Source organism: Toxorhynchites rutilus, chromosome 3, assembly GCF_029784135.1.
Source record: "Toxorhynchites rutilus septentrionalis strain SRP chromosome 3, ASM2978413v1, whole genome shotgun sequence".
NCBI classification, from domain to species: Eukaryota; Metazoa; Arthropoda; class Insecta; order Diptera; family Culicidae; genus Toxorhynchites; species Toxorhynchites rutilus.
In genome coordinates this window covers 113,783,510-113,803,832 of record NC_073746.1, presented here as the reverse complement: position 1 = coordinate 113,803,832, position 20,323 = coordinate 113,783,510, and the positions used below count along the sequence as shown (strand labels likewise).

General features: G+C 37.7%; 2 protein-coding genes across 7 annotated transcripts in view; one reads left to right on the top strand and one right to left on the bottom strand.

Annotated features, from left to right (window-relative positions):
• Nucleotides 1–20,323, bottom strand: part of LOC129778530 (sodium/hydrogen exchanger 7) — a 47,093-nt gene that overhangs the window by 24,937 nt on the left and 1,833 nt on the right. The window lies entirely within an intron of this gene.
• Nucleotides 2,823–5,551, top strand: LOC129778531 (transmembrane protease serine 9-like). Its single transcript, XM_055785487.1, has 3 exons — nt 2,823–3,782; nt 3,854–4,364; nt 4,427–5,551. The coding sequence occupies exons 1-3, from the start codon at nt 3,217–3,219 to the stop codon at nt 5,321–5,323; spliced, it is 1,974 nt and encodes a 657-aa protein (XP_055641462.1). The 5' UTR covers nt 2,823–3,216; the 3' UTR covers nt 5,324–5,551.

Sequence of the window (20,323 nt, the reverse complement as noted above, 5' to 3'; positions counted from 1 at the left end):
GATTAGTTCTTGAGTTATGCAATCCTCCTCGCCTCCTTCAAGAGGGGTAGGAGTGTCCAATCAACTTAAAAACATTTCATACCCCCTTCCACATGACAAATTTGGTTCCATTAGCTTCATTATTTGCATTGCAAACCAAACCCCCTCCCCCCTTTCCCTTTGAGAGGGGGAGGAGTGTCAGATCACTATAGAAACTTTTATTGCCCCCTTAAACCTCCATATGCCAAAGGGCCCGGCCGAGTAAGAAAGTAAAAAGTGCTCCCAAACCAAATCACCCGCTCTATGGAAAATATTGCATAGAGCTCCAGATTAGAGATTTTGAAAATATTTTTGAACCCCTATGAGGTCCAACATAGGATCTATAGTAAAAAACGTGATACAATAAAATATATATTTATAAAATTTTGATTTTCTCTAGAATTTTGAGACTCAGTACTGGTTCAAATTCTATTAAAATATGTTCGTGACACAATACAGACCTGTTTCGTGAAAAGGCACATTAAATGTGGAGGCGATCTGGTTTTCAGATTCATTAAAACATAATTTTCATTTAAATGTACCTGTTTTTGATGTGATTTTTTCAGTATTTTTCAGCGTTTTTCGGTACAATTTTTTAATAATTTGAAATTTTGGAATTATGAAATTAAGTTTTAAGTCACATTGCTGCTTTGGAATGTGTTCGTACCTGTTTTTTTTTATTTATGATTTTTTCATAATTTATTAAGGATTGAACGTACTATTTCAAGGCATATTTATTTTGAAGGCGATAATATAAATTTAGATGAAAGATACAGTATTCTCTTTAAAAACAAAATTGCCGATATGAATTTGACAGAATGTCAAATAGAGTTGTGAAACCAAAACTCAAAACATAGAATATTTCCAATTGTGATAGTAAAGCAGTGAAAATGGTGTGACAATAAACATTAAAAATACCAAATGTCATGTATTAGACGAACAACATGGACGAATGTAGTAAAATTTGTAAAAAAACTTAATTGATTTCCACAATCTAACCAAAAAAGTCACTGATAGAAGGTGTAGGGGAGCCGTGGATGTGGTAGCCTTCCTTCGATAAATTATCTCCCTCACATCGATTGGGGATTTTCCAGAGTTCCAATTTCCCTCTCCAATAAACCCTCGTAGCCAATTTTTATTCACGAACACATGTATTTTCTAACTAGCAACAATTACATTTATTTTTACATTAGTTTTAAATTCAGAAATACAATTTTCTAATTTTAAATGTAAACCATTGAGAAGCACGTGCGCTTCCACTGAAAGCCAGTCCGAAAGTGAAAAAATATGTTTGGTATTCATGACAACCAATTTTCCACGGGTATTGCCTACTGTGATTTTACGTATTCTCGTAGTTTCTATTACCGGAAGTTAGCGGAGCTCAAGGTTCAATGTGTTGTACGAGGTGATAGATGCTCGCCAACAGAAGGTATCCACTTGAAGTCAAGCACGGACTGCATGAGTATCTCCAAACAAAGCTTCCCCATAATTGCCAAAAGACTGAGGAAAAGTAACAGCAGCTTGCAGTAAATGAATTATTTTAAAATGTTTTCCTAATTTTCACCGTCCGCATTTTTTTTTTATTTTAATGAAATCGATGATTAATCGTAAATTTAAATTCATAAAACTAAACATATGAACATCTGATCTATTTATAGAATAATCCAATTTCGTATAAAAAAATCGAAATGCCAAAAAAAATTGAATTTTCGATGGTAATTTTATAATAGTAAGATGCACTATGAGTATTGTTTCTATATTTGATTTTCTAAGCTGTAGAGAGTGTCGTGAAAAAAAGAAAAAAATACGTTTTAGCTATAGCTCTTATAGTGAACCATATAGAGAATCAGAAAAATTATCTAATTTTCTAATTCGCAACAATACTTTTCATAGCGCTGATAAGCGTGATAAGGCTTGGGGTTCTTTTTAGAAATACACGAGTACAATACAACAATAGATTTTAAGAAAATTAACCGCGCAACTCTCGAAATATTCGGACAAAGATCACCAATATTAAAAAACAAATAAACAAACATATTTGAATATAAACTAAACATATGAAGTGTCTCAAAATTCTAAAAAAAATCGAAATTTAGAAATATTTTTTCCTTGTACCGCGCATTACTGTTAGAATTCTCAAAAAAATCACAAATATCTAGAAAAAGTGCAGAAACGAAATACGAATTATAGTAATAGTGAATCCCTAAATCGCAAAAATAAATTCTAAATTTCAAGAATTTTTCTAGTACTTGAATTTTCGATGATTTTTTTTTTATATTTCTCGATACATCATCATAAGATGCAATTTCAGTAATTTTCCAAAATTTTTATCTCAAAGCTATCGAGAATAGCGTGCAAAACATTGAAAACTACGTTTTTTTACTACAGATCCTATGTTGAACCTCATACGGGTTCAAAATTTCTTACTTAGTACTCTATACAAAATGAGTGGCGTTTTGACACCAATAGAAGGAGGACTTTATAAACCATTAAATCGCGTGAATCCGTAAAAATATCCTACAGAGCTACTGTAAATCATGAAAAATACAATTTTATTTATATGTTTGGAAACAAACTAGACCATGAAAAAAAGTGGAAAAACCAAAGACTTATTTTCGACTAGACAAACCAACATTTGATACAGTGACTTCCAACGCTTTGGCTGGTTCGTCACTCGAATCACGGCTTCATTTCCATTCCGAAGGAAGAATGCCCTGCTCACGTGCTCCATGCTAGTTCTTTCCAATCAAGCTTTTGAGTTTTATTTTAAACTGAAAGTTGACTCAGTGCACTCTCCGGATTTCTTCAGTGTTAGATCTTATCTCCTTACAAAATTATGAATAATTATCACCAAAACTGGTAGGGATCACAAGGAATAATCAACATTTCTTCTCAGAATTACGGTATACGATACGTGCTGTTGAACGTCCGTTCAAAATGAAGAAGGTAACGGGTAAATATGGTTACTCATTTGTGAACACACAAGCACAATATCAAGAAAGTGCAAAAGGGATCGGCGAAGAAAAATCCCCGAGCAGCAACGGCGAATTTCAAACGGGATTCATGTGAAGACAACAGCAACAGTATAGAAGCTCTGTACTAGAAGTAAATGTGAATCACTAAAAAAATATCACAAATTGGACCACACATTATCTGCACTCCACATTGCTCAACATCGCGGTATATAAGTCCATCGTTATGAAATCGACCACAGTTCGCGCTCAGTTCATCTCAACCCAGATTGCAACAATGTTGGTCGGAATTCTACTCGTGGTTTTTGCTCTGAATTGTGAACCCACACAGGCTGCCGACAATCGGGAGAGTTCATCCGTCGCGAAAAGTTTCTTCGGAAGTGACATTCCACCCAGTTATTTTTCCAGAGTGAATCTAAGTGATTGCCATGATCGGTTTCACACTCGGCCAATAAAGGAATGGTGTACAATATACAACGGCGTCCGGGTGAATGCTACCGAATTCCCACATATGGCAGTGATCGGTTGGCCAGATGGTGATGAAAACATTAAGTGGAAATGTGGTGGATCGTTAATTACGAAGAAATTTGTGCTCACCGCGGCACACTGTGCGGTTGACGAGATCAACCAAGCTCCATCCGTGGTTCGATTGGGGGATGTTGATTTGATTTCCAACGTGGATGATGTATATGCTCAACAGTTCAGTATCGTTGAATTTATCCGACATCCGAAGCACCGTTTTTCATCCAAATACAACGATCTTGCGCTTATTGAGCTAGAGAAAGAAATTGTGTATGTGTTTGTTGTAACTTCCAATGTTTTGCTGGGACCCAATAATATTGACTGCATTATTTCTATTTCAGCTTATCACCTGGTGTGTGCCCTGCCTGTATCTGGCATGGAGATATTTTTCCATATGACTCGTTCGATGTGGCCGGCTTCGGAGCTACAGGTTATGTTGAACCGGGTAGCCCTTACCTTCTTAAGGCATTCCTGAAAGCCGAACCCAGAGAAACCTGCATCGATGCGTTCAACACAACTCGTGGTTTGGCGAATGGGATCTTGGACGAGCAACTCTGTGCGTCCAACACGAATATGGACACCTGCCAAGGTGACTCGGGAGGACCACTGCAAACTACACTGTACACTTTCAGACGAAAGGTAGCGTTTTTACTGGCCATAACTGCATTCGGGAAACCTTGTGGAATGGGATCTTCTGGGGTATACCAGAAAATCTACCCACATATCGAGTGGATTCGCTCAATTGTCAATGAAACGCTGGATCCACTCGAGTGCGCCAAAAAATATGAAATGTTCTTGAGCGTGAATCAAATCGAACCGCCGTGTGCAGCTGGCGACCCATACGAGAGTAGGGTAATATATATACAATCTGTTTTATTTTATAAGGTTTTCTATTCACTGAATCTTATTCAAAGGTGGAACTGATTTGGAAAAACAATTCCGCAGCACCCAAATGCAGCGGCACTCTCATTGACTACAACACGGTCTTGACCACAGCAAGTTGTACTTTTAACTCCAAAGGAGAGGAGCCTTCCCAGGTACACATATTGACTGAGAAGATTCAAATCACAAACGTGCAACGTCATCCGGAGTATAAGCTAGGATCTTTCCAAAATGATCTGGCATTATTAAGATTAGGACTGTACCTTAAAAACAATTCTGTTGTGGCTCCTGTTTGTTTGGAGGAAAATAAGGAAAATGTTGGAATTAGCTCACTATTCATTGCTAGGAATGCAAGTGGAGCCATGTCACATATACACATGAGCGCGAAACAACGATGCAGCGAAAAAACCCGCTCTATGTTCAACATTAGTGAACTACTCAACGAAAACTACGAATGTTGGAGTACCGATTACCATATGGTTCCAGGAATTTGTGCAATAGACCAGGGTGGCGCTTTTCTAGATCCTGATCATAAAGTATTACATGGTATCAATATCTACGCAAAAGACTGTGGTTCTTATAACCCCTTGATCACACTGAAGCCGAATCGTTACACAGACTGGATTGAAGCTTTCGTGTTGGACAGATCAGTCATTCCAGAGAAACCTATTGTGTTCCCAGAAGAAAACAATTCCACACTCATGTTCACACCCTGCACAACGAAAGCCGGAGTTCAGGGCAAATGTCTGAGCGCATTCACTTGTGGGCTCGAGATAGAGAAGCTTAACCGAGATAAAATTGGTGTAACTTTATGTGGGTTTGAAGACGATATCGCCTACTTCTGTTGTCCCAATGACAGTATCGGCACGTTCCGTCCCATCAAGCAACCTCTGCTTTTGCAGTTGATACCTGCTCAACTCAAACCTTGAGGAATATCGTGCGAAATATACATTCCATGTGTTTGTTTGTTTTCGGTTAACTGCGCTTGACAAGATTTATTGTGAAACCGCTCCAACTTAAATCCTTTAAAAATGCTGTCCAAGAGTTTAAAAAATACTAGCTGTTAGCATCCCTACTTTTAAATAAATATATTAAGTAAAGAGTACACTCCAAATACAAAAAAATATGGGTAGGTTATACCTATTATATAACCGCAAGACTGACGTAGGACTGCCGTTGACTTAGTAATCATTTGTGCTTTTTAATATATACCTCATTGGTTACGATATCGTCACTGTGCAAAGTATTTTGCGTGTATTGATAAAATTATTGATGCAAACAGATCCCAATTTAGGTCAATACATGCATTGTGATAAATTACGTTCTTCGTAGCAAGTAAATCTAATGACCAAGTCTGACCGTCCGTTATCAAACTGTCAATGTATTTTACATTCCCCTCTGAAATTATTAGGTACTCAGTTTCAATTTTGTGATGCATGTTGAACACATATTGTTGAACCAAACGACGTTATCGCAACAAATGTCGTCAAATGGTACGCGTAGAAGTTCAGTAAGCTGAAGACAATAAGGGCCATCTTCCAAAGCAATCGTGAATAACTGAGCCAAAGTGTTGTGTTTGAACCTGAAAAACGCATTCCGGAGTGCAAAAATGCATGCGGATATAAAACTGGCTTACATATAATTTGCAATCACGATTTCCCCGGGCTCCATGGTTTTTAAGTCTGTGTTAAGGAAACACATTCCAGCGATCGAACATCAATCGCTGCGCAATCATAACTGAGTGGATTTTCGAGCGGACAATGATTTCAATTACCTGTTTTTAAAGCAATTTTAAAGCTATTGAAACACGTTTTTGGAGCAATGAGGAACAAGCATATAATACGTAAACATTTTGTTTTTCGAATGAAGTGCTTATCATACCATTTCGTTCAGTTGGTTAGGAGGTATTAACGCTCAAAATCTTGTTGTTCCGGCTTAACGCTTTCATTTTTGAAACTTTGAACTTACACCCCAGTATAGAAATGAAAGACGCAGTCCTACGTCAAAAAATGGCGAAGAGGTTTCGTAGTGAAAATTGAATTTCGAAGTCGAAGCAGCAAAAATGGATTCCGACTTCTGGTTATAAAAACCTGGAACACACACCCTGGATACTCTTTCCTCGAACATCAGCGAATTCGTTTTCGATCCCGAGAACAACGTTCGAAGGCATCGTGAAAATGCTATCGTCGTTATCCAGGAAGGGTCAATCGAACGTGAGAAGACTTAGATTTTGCGAGCCTTATTATCGATCTGTTCAAATGTCTGGTTCTGAAGGGCCAAACACGCAGATATTCTGGCAAGATTTCTTACCTTTTTGAAGAATGAGAAACCGGACGCTCCAGTAACTCTACAAAATCTCATCGACGAGTTACAGCAGCTCGTTGAACTGAGATCAGACACCAGCTTAAAAGCAACAGTTCATGCTGTCATCGAGAAGTCAATCTTTTAACCACATGGAATACAGGAGATATTGTTTTTATGTCTTTAATGCTGTCAAAACTGGTCCCAAAAAGTGATAATTTGAGTTTTGGAAATAAAAGCAAGTCACACGGGACCATATCTGGAGAGGATGTTGCGATTCGTTCATCAATCGTGATGCACAGTGGGGAATCGCTGGCCATCAGACCAAAATGAAAATTGCCTCAGCTGTTTCGTAATCTTTTTCCTATATCGCTATAATATTCAAATGCTCAAATCCCAAATTTGGGCACAATAGCATGAAATCTGTTTTTTTCATGACTTTTCAAAGTTTGTCAAAGGTAGTGACTACATACAAAATTAAGATAAAACATAATCTTTCAAAAGAACACTGTCCGCTGTAGCGCAAAACTGCGCAAGTTGTCTTTATAGTGAGAAAAACGATAGCATTTTTAAATATATTTTTAAATATTGATATTTTATCTAGAATTTCATTGAATCAAATTGAATTATCCATTTTTGAAAATTTTCGTACTTTTTTCAGAATATTTTTTTTTTCTAAAATTTGGCCCATAAAATACAAAAAATAAATGCAATACTTTTGTATAATCAGTATCCAAATAACTAAACTGTCGTTCGTTTTTCAAATATTACCAATTAATTTACGTTGTTAAATGACAGATGGCGCTACGTTCACTTCGTCGACAAAATGCACGCACAAGCAACCTCAATTCGTCTGAAGCCAGGTGCATCGCCGGCGAGCTTTTAGGATGTGCGCAATGAATTATTGAAATTCTTCAAATCACACATGCTCGGATTGAAAAATGAAAATCACGCTATAATCATCAATCCTGATGAAACTCCAGCTGAAAAGCACGTGTATATCCAATGCGAATGTTGTTAAAAACGTTGCTGGCGACTGCACAGCGACGCAAGAAATTGTGATTCGAAGATGAAACAATAATATGGAGTTCATCATCGACACATCTCGTTCATACCTTCTGCTTTCTACCTTCTTCTTCGATGGTACTAACGTTCCTAACGTTTGCCGTCTTAACGTTGTGACAAGCTTCATTCATTCATTATGAACATGATTTCTCATTTTGTATTAATATTTATGAACATATGGTTAAAGGATACGAAACAAACAATGTGTGGATTTTTATATGTATCGTATGATGATTCGACGTGATCAGGACAACGTCATTCCACGATATCATAAGCTATGCCAAGAATTGATGGTCGACATATATGCAAAGGTGAACGTGAAAGTGAGAGTGAACGACTGCGGTTCATTCGACAGAATCATCAGAAGCGGCGTGAAGAATAATACATTCACTAGCGAGACGCTATCATGAGCAAAACCGACACAGCCTTTGCTATTGATAGGCCAAAACGCATGCATTGTCATGACATTACAGCACGTATATTCAAACAAAAAATGAAGTCTTTAATGAACTCCATTACCACATTACACGTATTCGGTCCCATATGTTGCTGGATGTTCGAGATTGAATGCCAAAAGCGAGAATTACCTCTCACGTACATTTTTACGTTGGTTATTCGACAAAAAACGCTCTGAGAAAATCGGTAGCGTTATTACCTCTTAAATTCTAGATCCGTCTACTGATCACCTATTCTCCTATGTTCTGAAATCAGATCGAGTCAGAATTATCCAAACGGATCGCAACATCGCATTCTGTAATCCGTTCGGCTCAATTCCAATTGGTTTGTGCAAATAGTGCCACCTTGCCATATAATTCGATATAGACTATGTTTCATTTCTGTGAAGAGAAAATGGTAATGAATTTTCAGGTGAAATAAGTACTCTTTTAAAACAAAAATTATAAATGAAAATAGACCCTTATATGAGTTCTGTGTTACAGAGTAACACATTTTCTGCAAGTGGGGAAAAATCTTGCAGAAAAAATGTCTCTGATAATAATTTTATATAATGGATAAAGTTTTGGCGGAAATGCAATGAGATTTATAGAAAGATAGTTAAGTTAGGTCAGGACTATGTCTTCTAAGTATTTAAACGACTTCGAGTAACAATTTTCAATCAAATTTCAGCAATTTAAAATTGTCTTCGGGTCTGATAATCTGATAGAGATTATTTTTCACCAACTAGACAGCAGTTGAAAAATATTAATATTGATTTTCTTTCCTCTTCATTTCCCTGCAAAAATATATTATCTTTTCACTTTACATTCAACTTTTAAGAGATCCAACATGTCAATTATATTAATAAAATACATTGAATTAAGAAAAGTAATGATGTTTTTTATTATTTTTTATTTAATTTTTCGTCGGCGGCCATCGTCTTGGCGCTCTATTCCTCGATATCAGTCTTCAGAAAACAAACGCAGCGCTGCGCATGAGTTTAATTTTCATCAGCGCGCGTTCAAATCAAACCCGTATTCTCTGTTGGTGCGAAGTGCACAAAATTCATAAACACGACACACACACACGTCAAATTATAACGCCCGCTTTGTCTTCGCTCGCTCTAAGCAAAGCATAAAAACAACAGCGCGCCGTATACGCTTGTATGAAGAAAAATATCTCAACAGAGAAAGCAATCCAGATTCAAGCGCGCAGTATAGAAATACAGCGCAAGCACGGCGCAAACTTCAGCGTAAAACTGGGCGCAAAAACGACGCTGACCAGTCTTCCATGTTTCACAAAAAACACTACGTCCGTGATAAACATGTCCACGCTGATGTTCGCTGTTTTGTGTTTGAATACAAACATGTTTTTTTCGTACCTATTTTTCGAAAATGTGACATGTTTGTATTCGTAGTATGTTTGGACATACGATGTTTAACCCTAATGTTTCACATGATGTTCGAACATGGTGTACAGTAGGGTGCCATTGCAGTCCAAATGAGCTAATATTTTGCATAGGATATATTATCGTGCAAATCAACATTTCGTAGCAAGTTCGATATTAAGCATTTTGAGTGATTTAATTGCAAAATTGAATTCGCTGATGGTTTTATTTCGGTTTGTGAGTTGACAGGGAAGCGATATTAGGTATGTACGGAAAAGTGAATTCATTCGTAAGTGGTAAATTTAAATTATTGAAATAATTGCACTGGTGGGGTTGAAATGGACAGTCACATCCAGAGATGCCAACCTTCCTGATATTTCAGGATTTTCCACACTTTTTGTCACGTTCCTTGTTATTAATTTACCCTGATTTTGACGTGGGACTACGTCTAACCGGAATATATGGGGGATAAAATGAAAACCTAAACACAGAACATGCAGGAAAAAATGAAAGATTTCGAATGCTTATAACTCGAACATTTCTCACTGGATCGGAAAGATGTTTGCATCAATTGATGGGGAATATTTCTACGCATCTATCACAACTAACAAAATGTTATTTTTCATTAGATAAACAATTGAATAACTGTAAAATATTAGACGTTATCTAAACGCCCTAACTGCCTTGTTTTGATTGGCCCGATTTACGGTTTCCCTAACACAGCCATCAAAACCAAGCAACCTTGTGGAAATCAGCATCGCAAATACACGAAAGTAGGGGGATTTTTGTTCCCACCGAAAAATGTTCCCTAACACAGACTTCAAAACCAAGCAGCGATGGAAAAATCGGCATTGCAAACACATGAAAGTAGGGGGAGCTTTTGTTTCCATCGGAATGTGTTCCCTAACAGAGATTTCTAAACCAATCGACATTTCAAATTCATACAAGTCGGAAGTATTTTTGTTCCGACTGAAATGTATTTCCCTAACACAGACTTCAAATCCATAGAGCGTGGGAAATCGGCATTTCGAATCAATACAATGCTGGGGTATTTTTGTTCCGATTGAAATGTGTTTCCCTGACACAGCCTTCAAATCCAAGGTTTCTGGGGAAATCGGCTCTACTTTTGTCCTCGCTTGCCTTTGTGCAGACTGGAATATGTATGACCTAACACAATCTTCTAAACTTAGACCCCTGGGAAAATCGTGCAGACACTAGAAGCGAATGAACTTTCCAGTTTCAAGCAAATTCGCGGTTCGAGAAGTACGTACACTTGAGAGTTGTAAACTTCAGAGTGAAATGTAAAATAAAATAATCGTTTCATAATTCTTCCGTACATATATTTTGTCCTACGCATCATACCAAACGTAAACTTTTTGGCTCGTATCCTGATATCCTGACAACCATTCAATTTTGCCTGATTTTTCTGAAATGATCCTGATTTTTGAGTTTTTTACTTTATCACAATAAAAACTATCCGTAATGAATATACCGGGATTCCTTTCAAAGTTTCCCTGGTTGGAAATGAGAACTGTCAGAATAGCCAACATAAAATAGCTCGGAATAGAATATAATGATTGGTCTTTCTTTCGTTAATTATTTATTCCGAAGCGATTCACGTTTTTGAAAGTACAGTGTTGACATTTATTAAATTTTGAAGTTGACGTGAAACAAAGATTCTCTATCAGATTGAAACGCTCGAATACAGTTTCAATTATATTTTTTATATTTTGGAAGAAAAGAATTACTTGGTGTTTTTTGAATGTTTAAAACACGTTTTATTCCACCAGGAAATCCATTATGATTTTTGCATCACTATGACAGAAAATGAAGCTCAATGTCGTCATTGAGGATAATTTTACGAGCTCTTTTTTTCTTTCACTCCAAAATGCAGTTCATGCCGCCACTAATCCACCGTTGATGAGCATCTGGTGAAGCTTGGCCTCGTAAATCTTTACGATATGTAGGTTCCACACAATTTGAATGAAATACCTTCAATGGATTGCATTTCAATCTGCGACTCGCAACGAAAATGCCGTTTTGAAGAGTGACGGTTGATGAAAATGGATAATTTACAACAATTTTGATCGGCGAAAAAGATATACGCGAAATAAACAACCTGAGACTAACCCAAAAGTCAATCTTCAGCCAAAGAAAGTCATGCTCTGTGTCTGGTGCGATTGAAAAAAAATCTGTACAATAACTTTCTACCAAGTAACCAGTCGATAAATTCCCATAAGTACTGCTAGCAACTGAACAAATTGAAGGTAGCGATCCAGGACAAACATCGATTCTATGGACAGTATAAAATAATACCTTGGACAGTTTTCGACGAGAAGGTAAACATTATATGGTAGGAAAGAATTTTTAAACTGTATGAAAGATGACGAGAGATCGTGGAGCAAACCTATGCATATAAAATAAAATAAGTGTATGTCTGCCTATAAAAATTGTGCTTTTGTTCTTTAAAAATTGACACAAACATTCCGGATAACCCAATATGAGCTATCCTGATTTTTTCTGATTTAAATTTCGATTCTCCCCGATTTTTGAAAAAAATAAATGGCAACGTCATTAAAATAATTGGCAATGTCATTAAATTTAGTTGAAACGAAGAACAATCTATCACAATGCATGAATTGACTTTACATGGCATTTGTTCAATCTTTCTACTCACAAAGCAAGTATATTGAATTCAATTGAATTTGGAAACGGTTTCATTCGATCAAGAATTTAATCAATACAAACGAATGATTGCTAAGCTAGAGTAGTCCCACGTCAACCTTGCGGTTATATCATGGATATAACCCACCCATTTTTTTTTAAATGATCCTGATTTTCCCTGATTTTTGTACTTTTCATTTTATAAGAAAAAAATATTCATAATAAACATACTAAAATCCCTACCATCATTTTTCTGGTACAAATACGTGCCTAACTTTTTTATCATACATATTTTCAGTTGTAAATCGACTGAATAAGCTTTTCCAGAAAGAAAATCCAGAATTATATTCACAACACTCAAACCGTTCTAAGATTCTCAAGACATTGCTAGATAATTCATGAAACTAAAATATTCGACAAATGTAAGGAATTGATTATTGATGAAGAAATACGCTTCAAAGTGTAAAAGTACCCAAGAGAAACATTTTGTTTTCAAAGTCAATATAATGAGGTTTATATAATCGAACCAAATAACATAAAAATTTGAAAACAATGTTCAATTCTGCTCGGCTTTTCGTTTTTGGTGAGTAAATATTCAGTCCAAAACATGAACTATGAATTCAGATAAATTCTGAATATAGATAAATTCTGAATATATATATTTTTCTGTAATTGACTGTAGTGCTCCAGGTTTTTGGAAAAAAAATATTAACGATCAAAAGATCCGGGGACATACTGGTTTTTCCACTTCTGGGAGAGTTTATAGCATGCTTATCAATTCTTTCACATTCCTCAACATCGGTTGAACAACTTTTTCGTCAATTCAATCTTCATAAAACGAGGATTAAAAGAAGATTAGGAACGGAAGCAATGAAAGGAATGTTAATCACTAAAAATTATGTAGAGCTAAATAAAAAAGATACAGGTTCCGTTATATTTCACAGTAAATAACATCTAAATACATCAAATCGATATATGAAACATTTAGAAATAAGATTATTGAATAATCTATATAAAGTTGTTCGGGAAGCTGCCTCAGATGAATACCAAATACGCTGATCAAGAATAATGTTCGGGACACGACAAATAAATAAATAGATTCTCTAAGAATACCTATAACAACCGCGAATCATGTGGATCTGGTGAACCTTGATGAAACCTTTAATAACTTGTATCTCGGTTTGCGACACGCTTCAAAAACTCAATGAAAATGTCGTTTTGAAGCAAATTGTGACGGGTGATGAAAATGAATCATTGACAACAGTGTTGATCGGCTGAAAACTTTGGATAAGCGAAGTAATAAGCTAACCCCAAAGCCGATCTTTACGCGAAGAAAGACGTACCCAGTCTTGTTAATGGTTACCATCGTATCACTAATTATGGAGACGTATGTGCTGTGTCATTAATGAACATCATAACATGAACAGTCAAAGTACCGTCGACCTAAAAATGTCATATGACATTTCGGTTTTTTCCGTCTTATTCATTAGCTGTTCATCGTCCCGTAATTAAACAACAGTGTTCACGGGGAACGCTCCCCGCTTGAAACGTTCATTCAACACATTCGCACTTGATAGGGAATAGTTTGTCGGTTGCTTTGATCTAAACAATCCGTCTAAATATCATCCATCGTGTATGAATGTGTGAGTTAGAAGGTGGATGCATGTGTGCAGCTACGCTTGAATGCAGAATAAAGAGAGAAGAAGAACGCATACCACTGCAGTTTTAATGTCAAATGACATTAAAACTACAGTCAAAGTAGCCGGAATTAAAGGATGGTTATGAGCACGAATGGAAGAATGGAAATAGCATATTTTCACCGCTCTTCTGGGTACGTTCGACAGAACGAGAAAATATATCAACGTTCAATTGATTGTCGTGTTTGCGCTGTGCGTTTATTTCAGAGGTGACTGTTGGAACCAAGCAATGCTTTCTTGGTCACATTCGCAATATATATTGGGCTGTGACTCTCGCGCAAGAGCAGTATGTGATGGTTGAGAGAAATGTCGACCGTTTACAACACTGGACGTACCTTGTGACTGGTGGGATTGGGTAGAAATTCTGGATTATGAGCTTCTATCAAGCAATCCTGTTTACAACAATATTGAGCGGTAAAAAAATTTGGCGTAAGCCAAATATTTTTTTTTTCCCAAAATATATATTTTTATAAAGGCTCATATGGCGTTAGCCTCACGGGGCCGGGAGTTCAATACAATTTTTCTTATTATCTATGTTAGTAATATGTAACCGATTACTCGCGGTTGGCTCGAGGTTAGTATTACAAGTGTTTTCGTAATTGGGATGTTGCTGTCTCCAATGCTCTGTACGTGTGCCCGACACGGGATACTTCCTATTGGGATGCAGCTGACCATTAATCAGCAACGCCCCCCTAGTCTGTACCTCATATCTAGCGTGATGCGTCTTTCTCGACTCGAGGAATCCAGGATAGAATGGTCACTAGCCGGCGCAATCATCAGTTCGTGTAGAGTTGTCATGAGCGGTACAACCTTTGGCTCTTGTTGAATCATCAGTGGACTGCACAACCTTTGGCCCGTGTGTCTGTAAAGAGTGTGTGTATGTATTGCCGCGACTAAGTAAAAGTTTATCGATCGGATAGGAGGGATATGAAACGGGGACACAACGAAGGAAACATCATTAAACGTTGACATCGGCGTTTCTGAGGAACAGGTATAGATGAAGCAGAAGATCAGGATCACGGCTACCTAAGATATCCCGGACGGGGATATCCGATTGTCTGCCTTGTGCTCTTAGTGCTCTAGAGAGCTGAGAGCGAGCAGCATGAAACCGGATACACGACCAGACAACATGCTCGATGTCGTGGTAGCCATCGCCACAATCACAAAGATTGTTTGCTGCGAGCCCAATGCGATAGAGATGCGCGTTTAGGTTGTAGTGATTGGACATAAGCCGAGATATCACGCGAATGAAATCACGACCTACATTCAATCCCTTGAACCATGCCCTCGTCGAGACCTTAGGGATAATCGTGTGTAACCAACGACCGAACTCATCTCCACTCTACATGCGTTGCCAACTTACGAGCGTGTACTGACGAGGAATGTGGAAAAATTCATTATAAGCAATTTGCCTTTCAAAAAGAGTGCCTTCTAAAGCGCCCACCTTAGCTAGCGAGTCCGCTTTCTCGTTCCCCGGAATCGAACAATGAGAGGGAACCCATGCTATGGTAATCTTGAATAATTTTTCGACCAAAACACTCAATAGTTGTCTTATTCTTGTTAGGAAATAAGATGAGCGTTTATAAACCTTCATTGAGCGGATTGCCTCTAATGAGCTGAGACTGTCTGAAAAAATAAAATAGTGGTCGATGGGCAATGTTTCAATGATCCCCAGTGCGTAGTATATCGCACCCAGTTCAGCAACATACACGGAACAAGGATCTTTGAGTTTGAAAGAGGCACTGGAATTTTCATTGAAGATGCCAAAGCCAGTGGACCCGTTTATGAATGAACCGTCAGTAAAGAACATTTTATCAGATCTAACTATGCCCCCATATTCTGCCGAAAATATCGGCGGAATAGAATCTGAGCGTAGATGATCTGGGATTCCATGGATTTTTTGTCGCATGGACAGATCAAAAATGACAGAGGAATTGCAAAAGTATGGGAAGCAAACTTGGTTGGAGATGCCTGGTGAAGGGTGCACGTCGTGGGTAAGGTACTCATGGTATACAGACATAAAACTTGACTGAGGAATCAGTTGGAGTAGATTTTCGAAGTTATCAATCACCAATGGATTCATGATCTTGCAACGGATGAGTAATCTGTAGGATAATTCTGTGAACCGAAGAGTAAGCGCCAACGACAAACTTGAAAAACATCGAGTGCTTGATCGTTTTGCCGGATAGGTGAAGCTGGAATTGGGCGGGTTCGTGCTTCCTAGAAAAAACGACCATTTCGGTTTTCTCCGTAGAGAATTCGATACCCAGCTTGAGAGCCCACGTGAACAGATTGTTCAGGGTATCTTGCAACGACTTTTGCAGAACGACGGGATTAGTACCCGTGATGGAAATAACTCCATCGTCTGCAAGTTGTATCAGCGTGCAGTCTCTAGTTAGACAATCATCTATATCATTGACGTAAAAACTGTACAAGAGGGGGCTTAGGCAGGAGCCTTGTGGTAGGCCCATAAAACTGTATCGAGAAGATTTCAAGCTGCCATGATTGAAAAACATGTGCTTTTCTGACAGTAAATTGTACAGGAAATTATTCAGAATTGGTGAAAGTCCACGATTATGAAGTTTCTCTGAGAGAATTTCCATGGAAACTGAATCAAATGCCCTTTGATATCGAGAAAAACGGAAGCCATTTGTTCTTTGCGAGCAAATGCGATTTGGATTTCAGAAGATAGCAGCGCGAGACAAATGAAGCCCAAATCTTTCCTCCAAGAAAGTCATACTCTGTTTCTGGTGGATTTGGAATGCATTCTGTGTTATGAGCTACTACCAAGCAACCTGTCATCCAACAAGTATGGCTCGCAACAGTTTTCGATGCGGAAGCAAACAAGCTTTAGTATGATAGAATATTTGAGCTGCGTGAAAGATGACGAAAGATTGTTAAACAAAACTGTGGATAAAAAAATGGAATTACAATTCTTTGATTGAAAAAATATGCTTTTGTTCTCCCAAAAATCGACATTAACTTCCCGGACAACCGAATATAAGCTATCCTGATTTCTCCTGATTTTGTATTTTTATTTTTTCTTAATTTTGAAAACTATAGTTGGCAACTCTATTCCCCCACTACATGTCCATTATACCCGCATCGATAAAAATGTTCTACTTTACGGCTTGTTTTAATTTCAGTAAAAAATATGAAAAAACACATTTTTATAAAACATTTGGCCAGTTATTTCGAAAACCCGTATATTGAACTGTAAGAAACTGCGTTTAAGTTTTGGAAAGCATGAGTTCCCCATCTCCCCTACGAAAACTTGTTACACATCAGGACCGGGTTGCATTCTGAAGACTGCTCGATATATCTAACACAGCTATGGACACATAAGTTACGAACATTCCACTTTGTTTATCGTATAACGATGCGCACCGTCACTTTCGGCAGCATAAACACATTGCCGTAGTGGAAGGGTTGAAGGCGTTTAATGGCCTAGCTTAATTTGGCTCGTACGAATGAATTCATCCTGATTTAGTGTACTGCAAAAGGTCTCACTTTTGATAATCAGCAGAACTTATTGGTGCGTTGTATTGAACGATAGTAGAGTTCTCGCTCTGATGGGCTCATACTTATCGAGAGTGCTCATGTACAGCACAAAAAAGTGGCTTTTGGTCTATAGGAATTACCCAAACAGCACTGACGTTAGATTTTCAACAAGATACATTCATACATTGTTGAATGCTTAGAACAAAAAAATATTTAACGTCAATTTCGACCAAAAGAGTTGTATGTTTGTTTATTGTGCTTGAATATGATAATTTCTGCTGTTCAGTTTCTATAAGACCATTTCAAAATTCATATGGATTATCAGTGAAAAATTTAAAACGATCGGCTTATTTACATGTCAATAATTGGCAACCTTATCATTTCGGCTAATAACCTCGTGTTAGAATACTATTTACCAAATGCTGCTGAACGAATTTCTCGATATTTCTCCTTGTTTCCGAAAATGCGACCTTCAGCTCTTCAATCGTGGTGTACCGTTTTCCCTCAGTGTAGATTCTGCGTACAAGGATCCCCCTAAGATTTTCAACAGGATTCAAATCTGGAGAGTGAGCCGACCAGTCCAAAAATGTTTAGTGTTAAGTCCTTAATCCATTGTTTAGTTTCCTTGCTGATATGAATAGTAGCATTGTTTTACTGGAATGTGAATTTTTGTGATGATGACCGAGTTGAGAGTCTGGCCATAGTTGAGCAGCTCATAGCGGATGATTCCCTTCCAATCCTACCAAACACCCAGCAAAACCTTCCTGGCCGTCAATCCGGGCTTGGCGATGGTTTGGGCCGGCTCACCGCGCTTCGACCACGACTTTTTTCGCTTTAGATTGTCGTACGTGATCCACTTTTCATGACCAGTCGCCATCTTCTTCAAAAATGGGTCGAGTTCGTTCCGTTTCAGCAGTGCATCGCAGGCGTTGATTCGGTCTAAAAGATTTTTTTTTGCGTCAACTCGTGTGGCACCCATAAATTCAGCTTTTTTTGGAATCCAATCTTCTGCAAATGGTTCCAAACGGTTTTATGGTCTATACCCAGTTCCTGGCCAATCGAGCGAGTGCTCACATCATGCCGGTCTACTTGGATGATTTCAACGATTTTATCGGTTTCCACGACGATTGGCCTACCAGTACGGGGTGTATGTTCGACAGCCACTACACCAAAACGGAATCGATCGAACCAACGCTGTGCTGTGCGAATCATTACAGTAACGGGTCCATAAACTACACGATTTTATTCGGCCGCCTTCGTTGCAGTTTTACTTCGCAGGTAGTAAAATCGTAAAATATGGCAAATTTCTTGCTTGGTGGACTCCAGCTTTGACGCGATATAACTCGAGACTGAAAAGGACAATCACAATACTGTCAAAACGACACTTGTAGCACAGGTTGTCGTCTTTAAATAGCCGTATAGTATGATCCGATGCGATAAGTACACAAGATATGTTTAAGTGCCATATTTAAGCCATATATTGACAATATACGACATTTATTTTTCCCCAACCCATATATAAAAAAATGGTTTTCTGTCTGTCTGTCTGTCTGTCTGATTCTTATGGACTCGGAAAATACTGAACCAATCAACATGAAAATAGGTATGTAGGGGTATTTGGGGACGGGGAAGGTTTTCGTGACAGTTTGAGACCCTTTCCCCCTCTCTAAGGGGGGCTGCCATACAAATTAAACACAAATTTCTACATTACTCGGGAATTAATCAAACAAATGAAACCAAATTAGGCATATTGAGGTTGTAGTATGCAATCAATGTTTCTATGGTAGTTAGACTCTCCACCCCCCTCTCTAAGGAGAGGGGGGGTGTTTCTGCCATACAAATGAAACACAAATTTCTGCATTACTCGATAATAATTCAAGCAAATGAAACCAAATTTGGCATGTGGAGGTTTTAGGGTGCAATAAATGTTTCTATGATGGTTAGACTCTCCACCCCCCTCTCTAAGGGGGGCTGCCGTACAAATGAAACACAAATTTCTGAATTACTCGAAAATTAATCAAGCAAACGAAACCAAATTTGGCATGTGGAGGTTTTAGTATGCAATAAATATTTCTATGGTGGTTAGACACTCCTCCCTCCTCTGGAATGGAGACGGGGTCCCATAAAAATATTACACATATTTCAATCAAAAATATTCCAACCAGACATCACAATTGAAATTTTTTGGAAAACTCTGAAGGAAAAAGGGAAAATTCGGAAAATTAAATTCCCATATGTTCTGCAATTACATAGTGACAAGTGTTGTTAGTCCATTTGATGTTTGTGCTAGCGAAATTGATCTTTGTTCGAAACTGGAAATGGATTTTAATGTGATGAAACGCACTCCTATATCTTCTTCTATCTATACCAAAAAAAAGGATCGCCGGATGTGTTGATAAGAGCAGAACTCGAGGAAGGAATTTTCCGATTTAGGGCTGTCTTTATTCTATCATATTTTCTGTATAAAACATTTATTCCATGTAACGGAGAAACATGTTATTTGCAAGTGGTTGAAAAATTTTGAACGAGAATTATGTCTGAAAATAATCTTATATTATAATATTGAGTTTTGTTAGAAATACTAGGAACTTTATAGTAAAAGGTAAATTCAACGGGGTCGTATAGAAGATCAATCAATGAACAGTTCTGCGATTGGACCCATGAGCTTACTCATAGTAAGAAAACGTGAATGTTTGAAGGTATTGATAACAAAAAACAAATTTTGGGCGGGAAGAAGTTTGCCGGGTCAGGTAGTATTGTATAAAATTTAACATATATAACTAAACTGCAATGAACATGCAAAAATACACCAATACACTCATAATTAGTAGCGATTCTCCAAAGTCAACGCTCATTAGACCGTCCCTAGGCTTTTTTCG

Coding starts and splice junctions, on each gene's coding strand:
- LOC129778531 (XM_055785487.1), top strand. CDS start 3,217: ATGAAATCGACCACAGTTCGCGCTCAGTTCATCTCAACCCAGATTGCA. Junction 3,783..3,853: donor GAGCTAGAGAAAGAAATTGT/GTATGTGTTTGT, acceptor TTTCTATTTCAG/CTTATCACCTGGTGTGTGCC. Junction 4,365..4,426: donor GCGACCCATACGAGAGTAGG/GTAATATATATA, acceptor TCTTATTCAAAG/GTGGAACTGATTTGGAAAAA.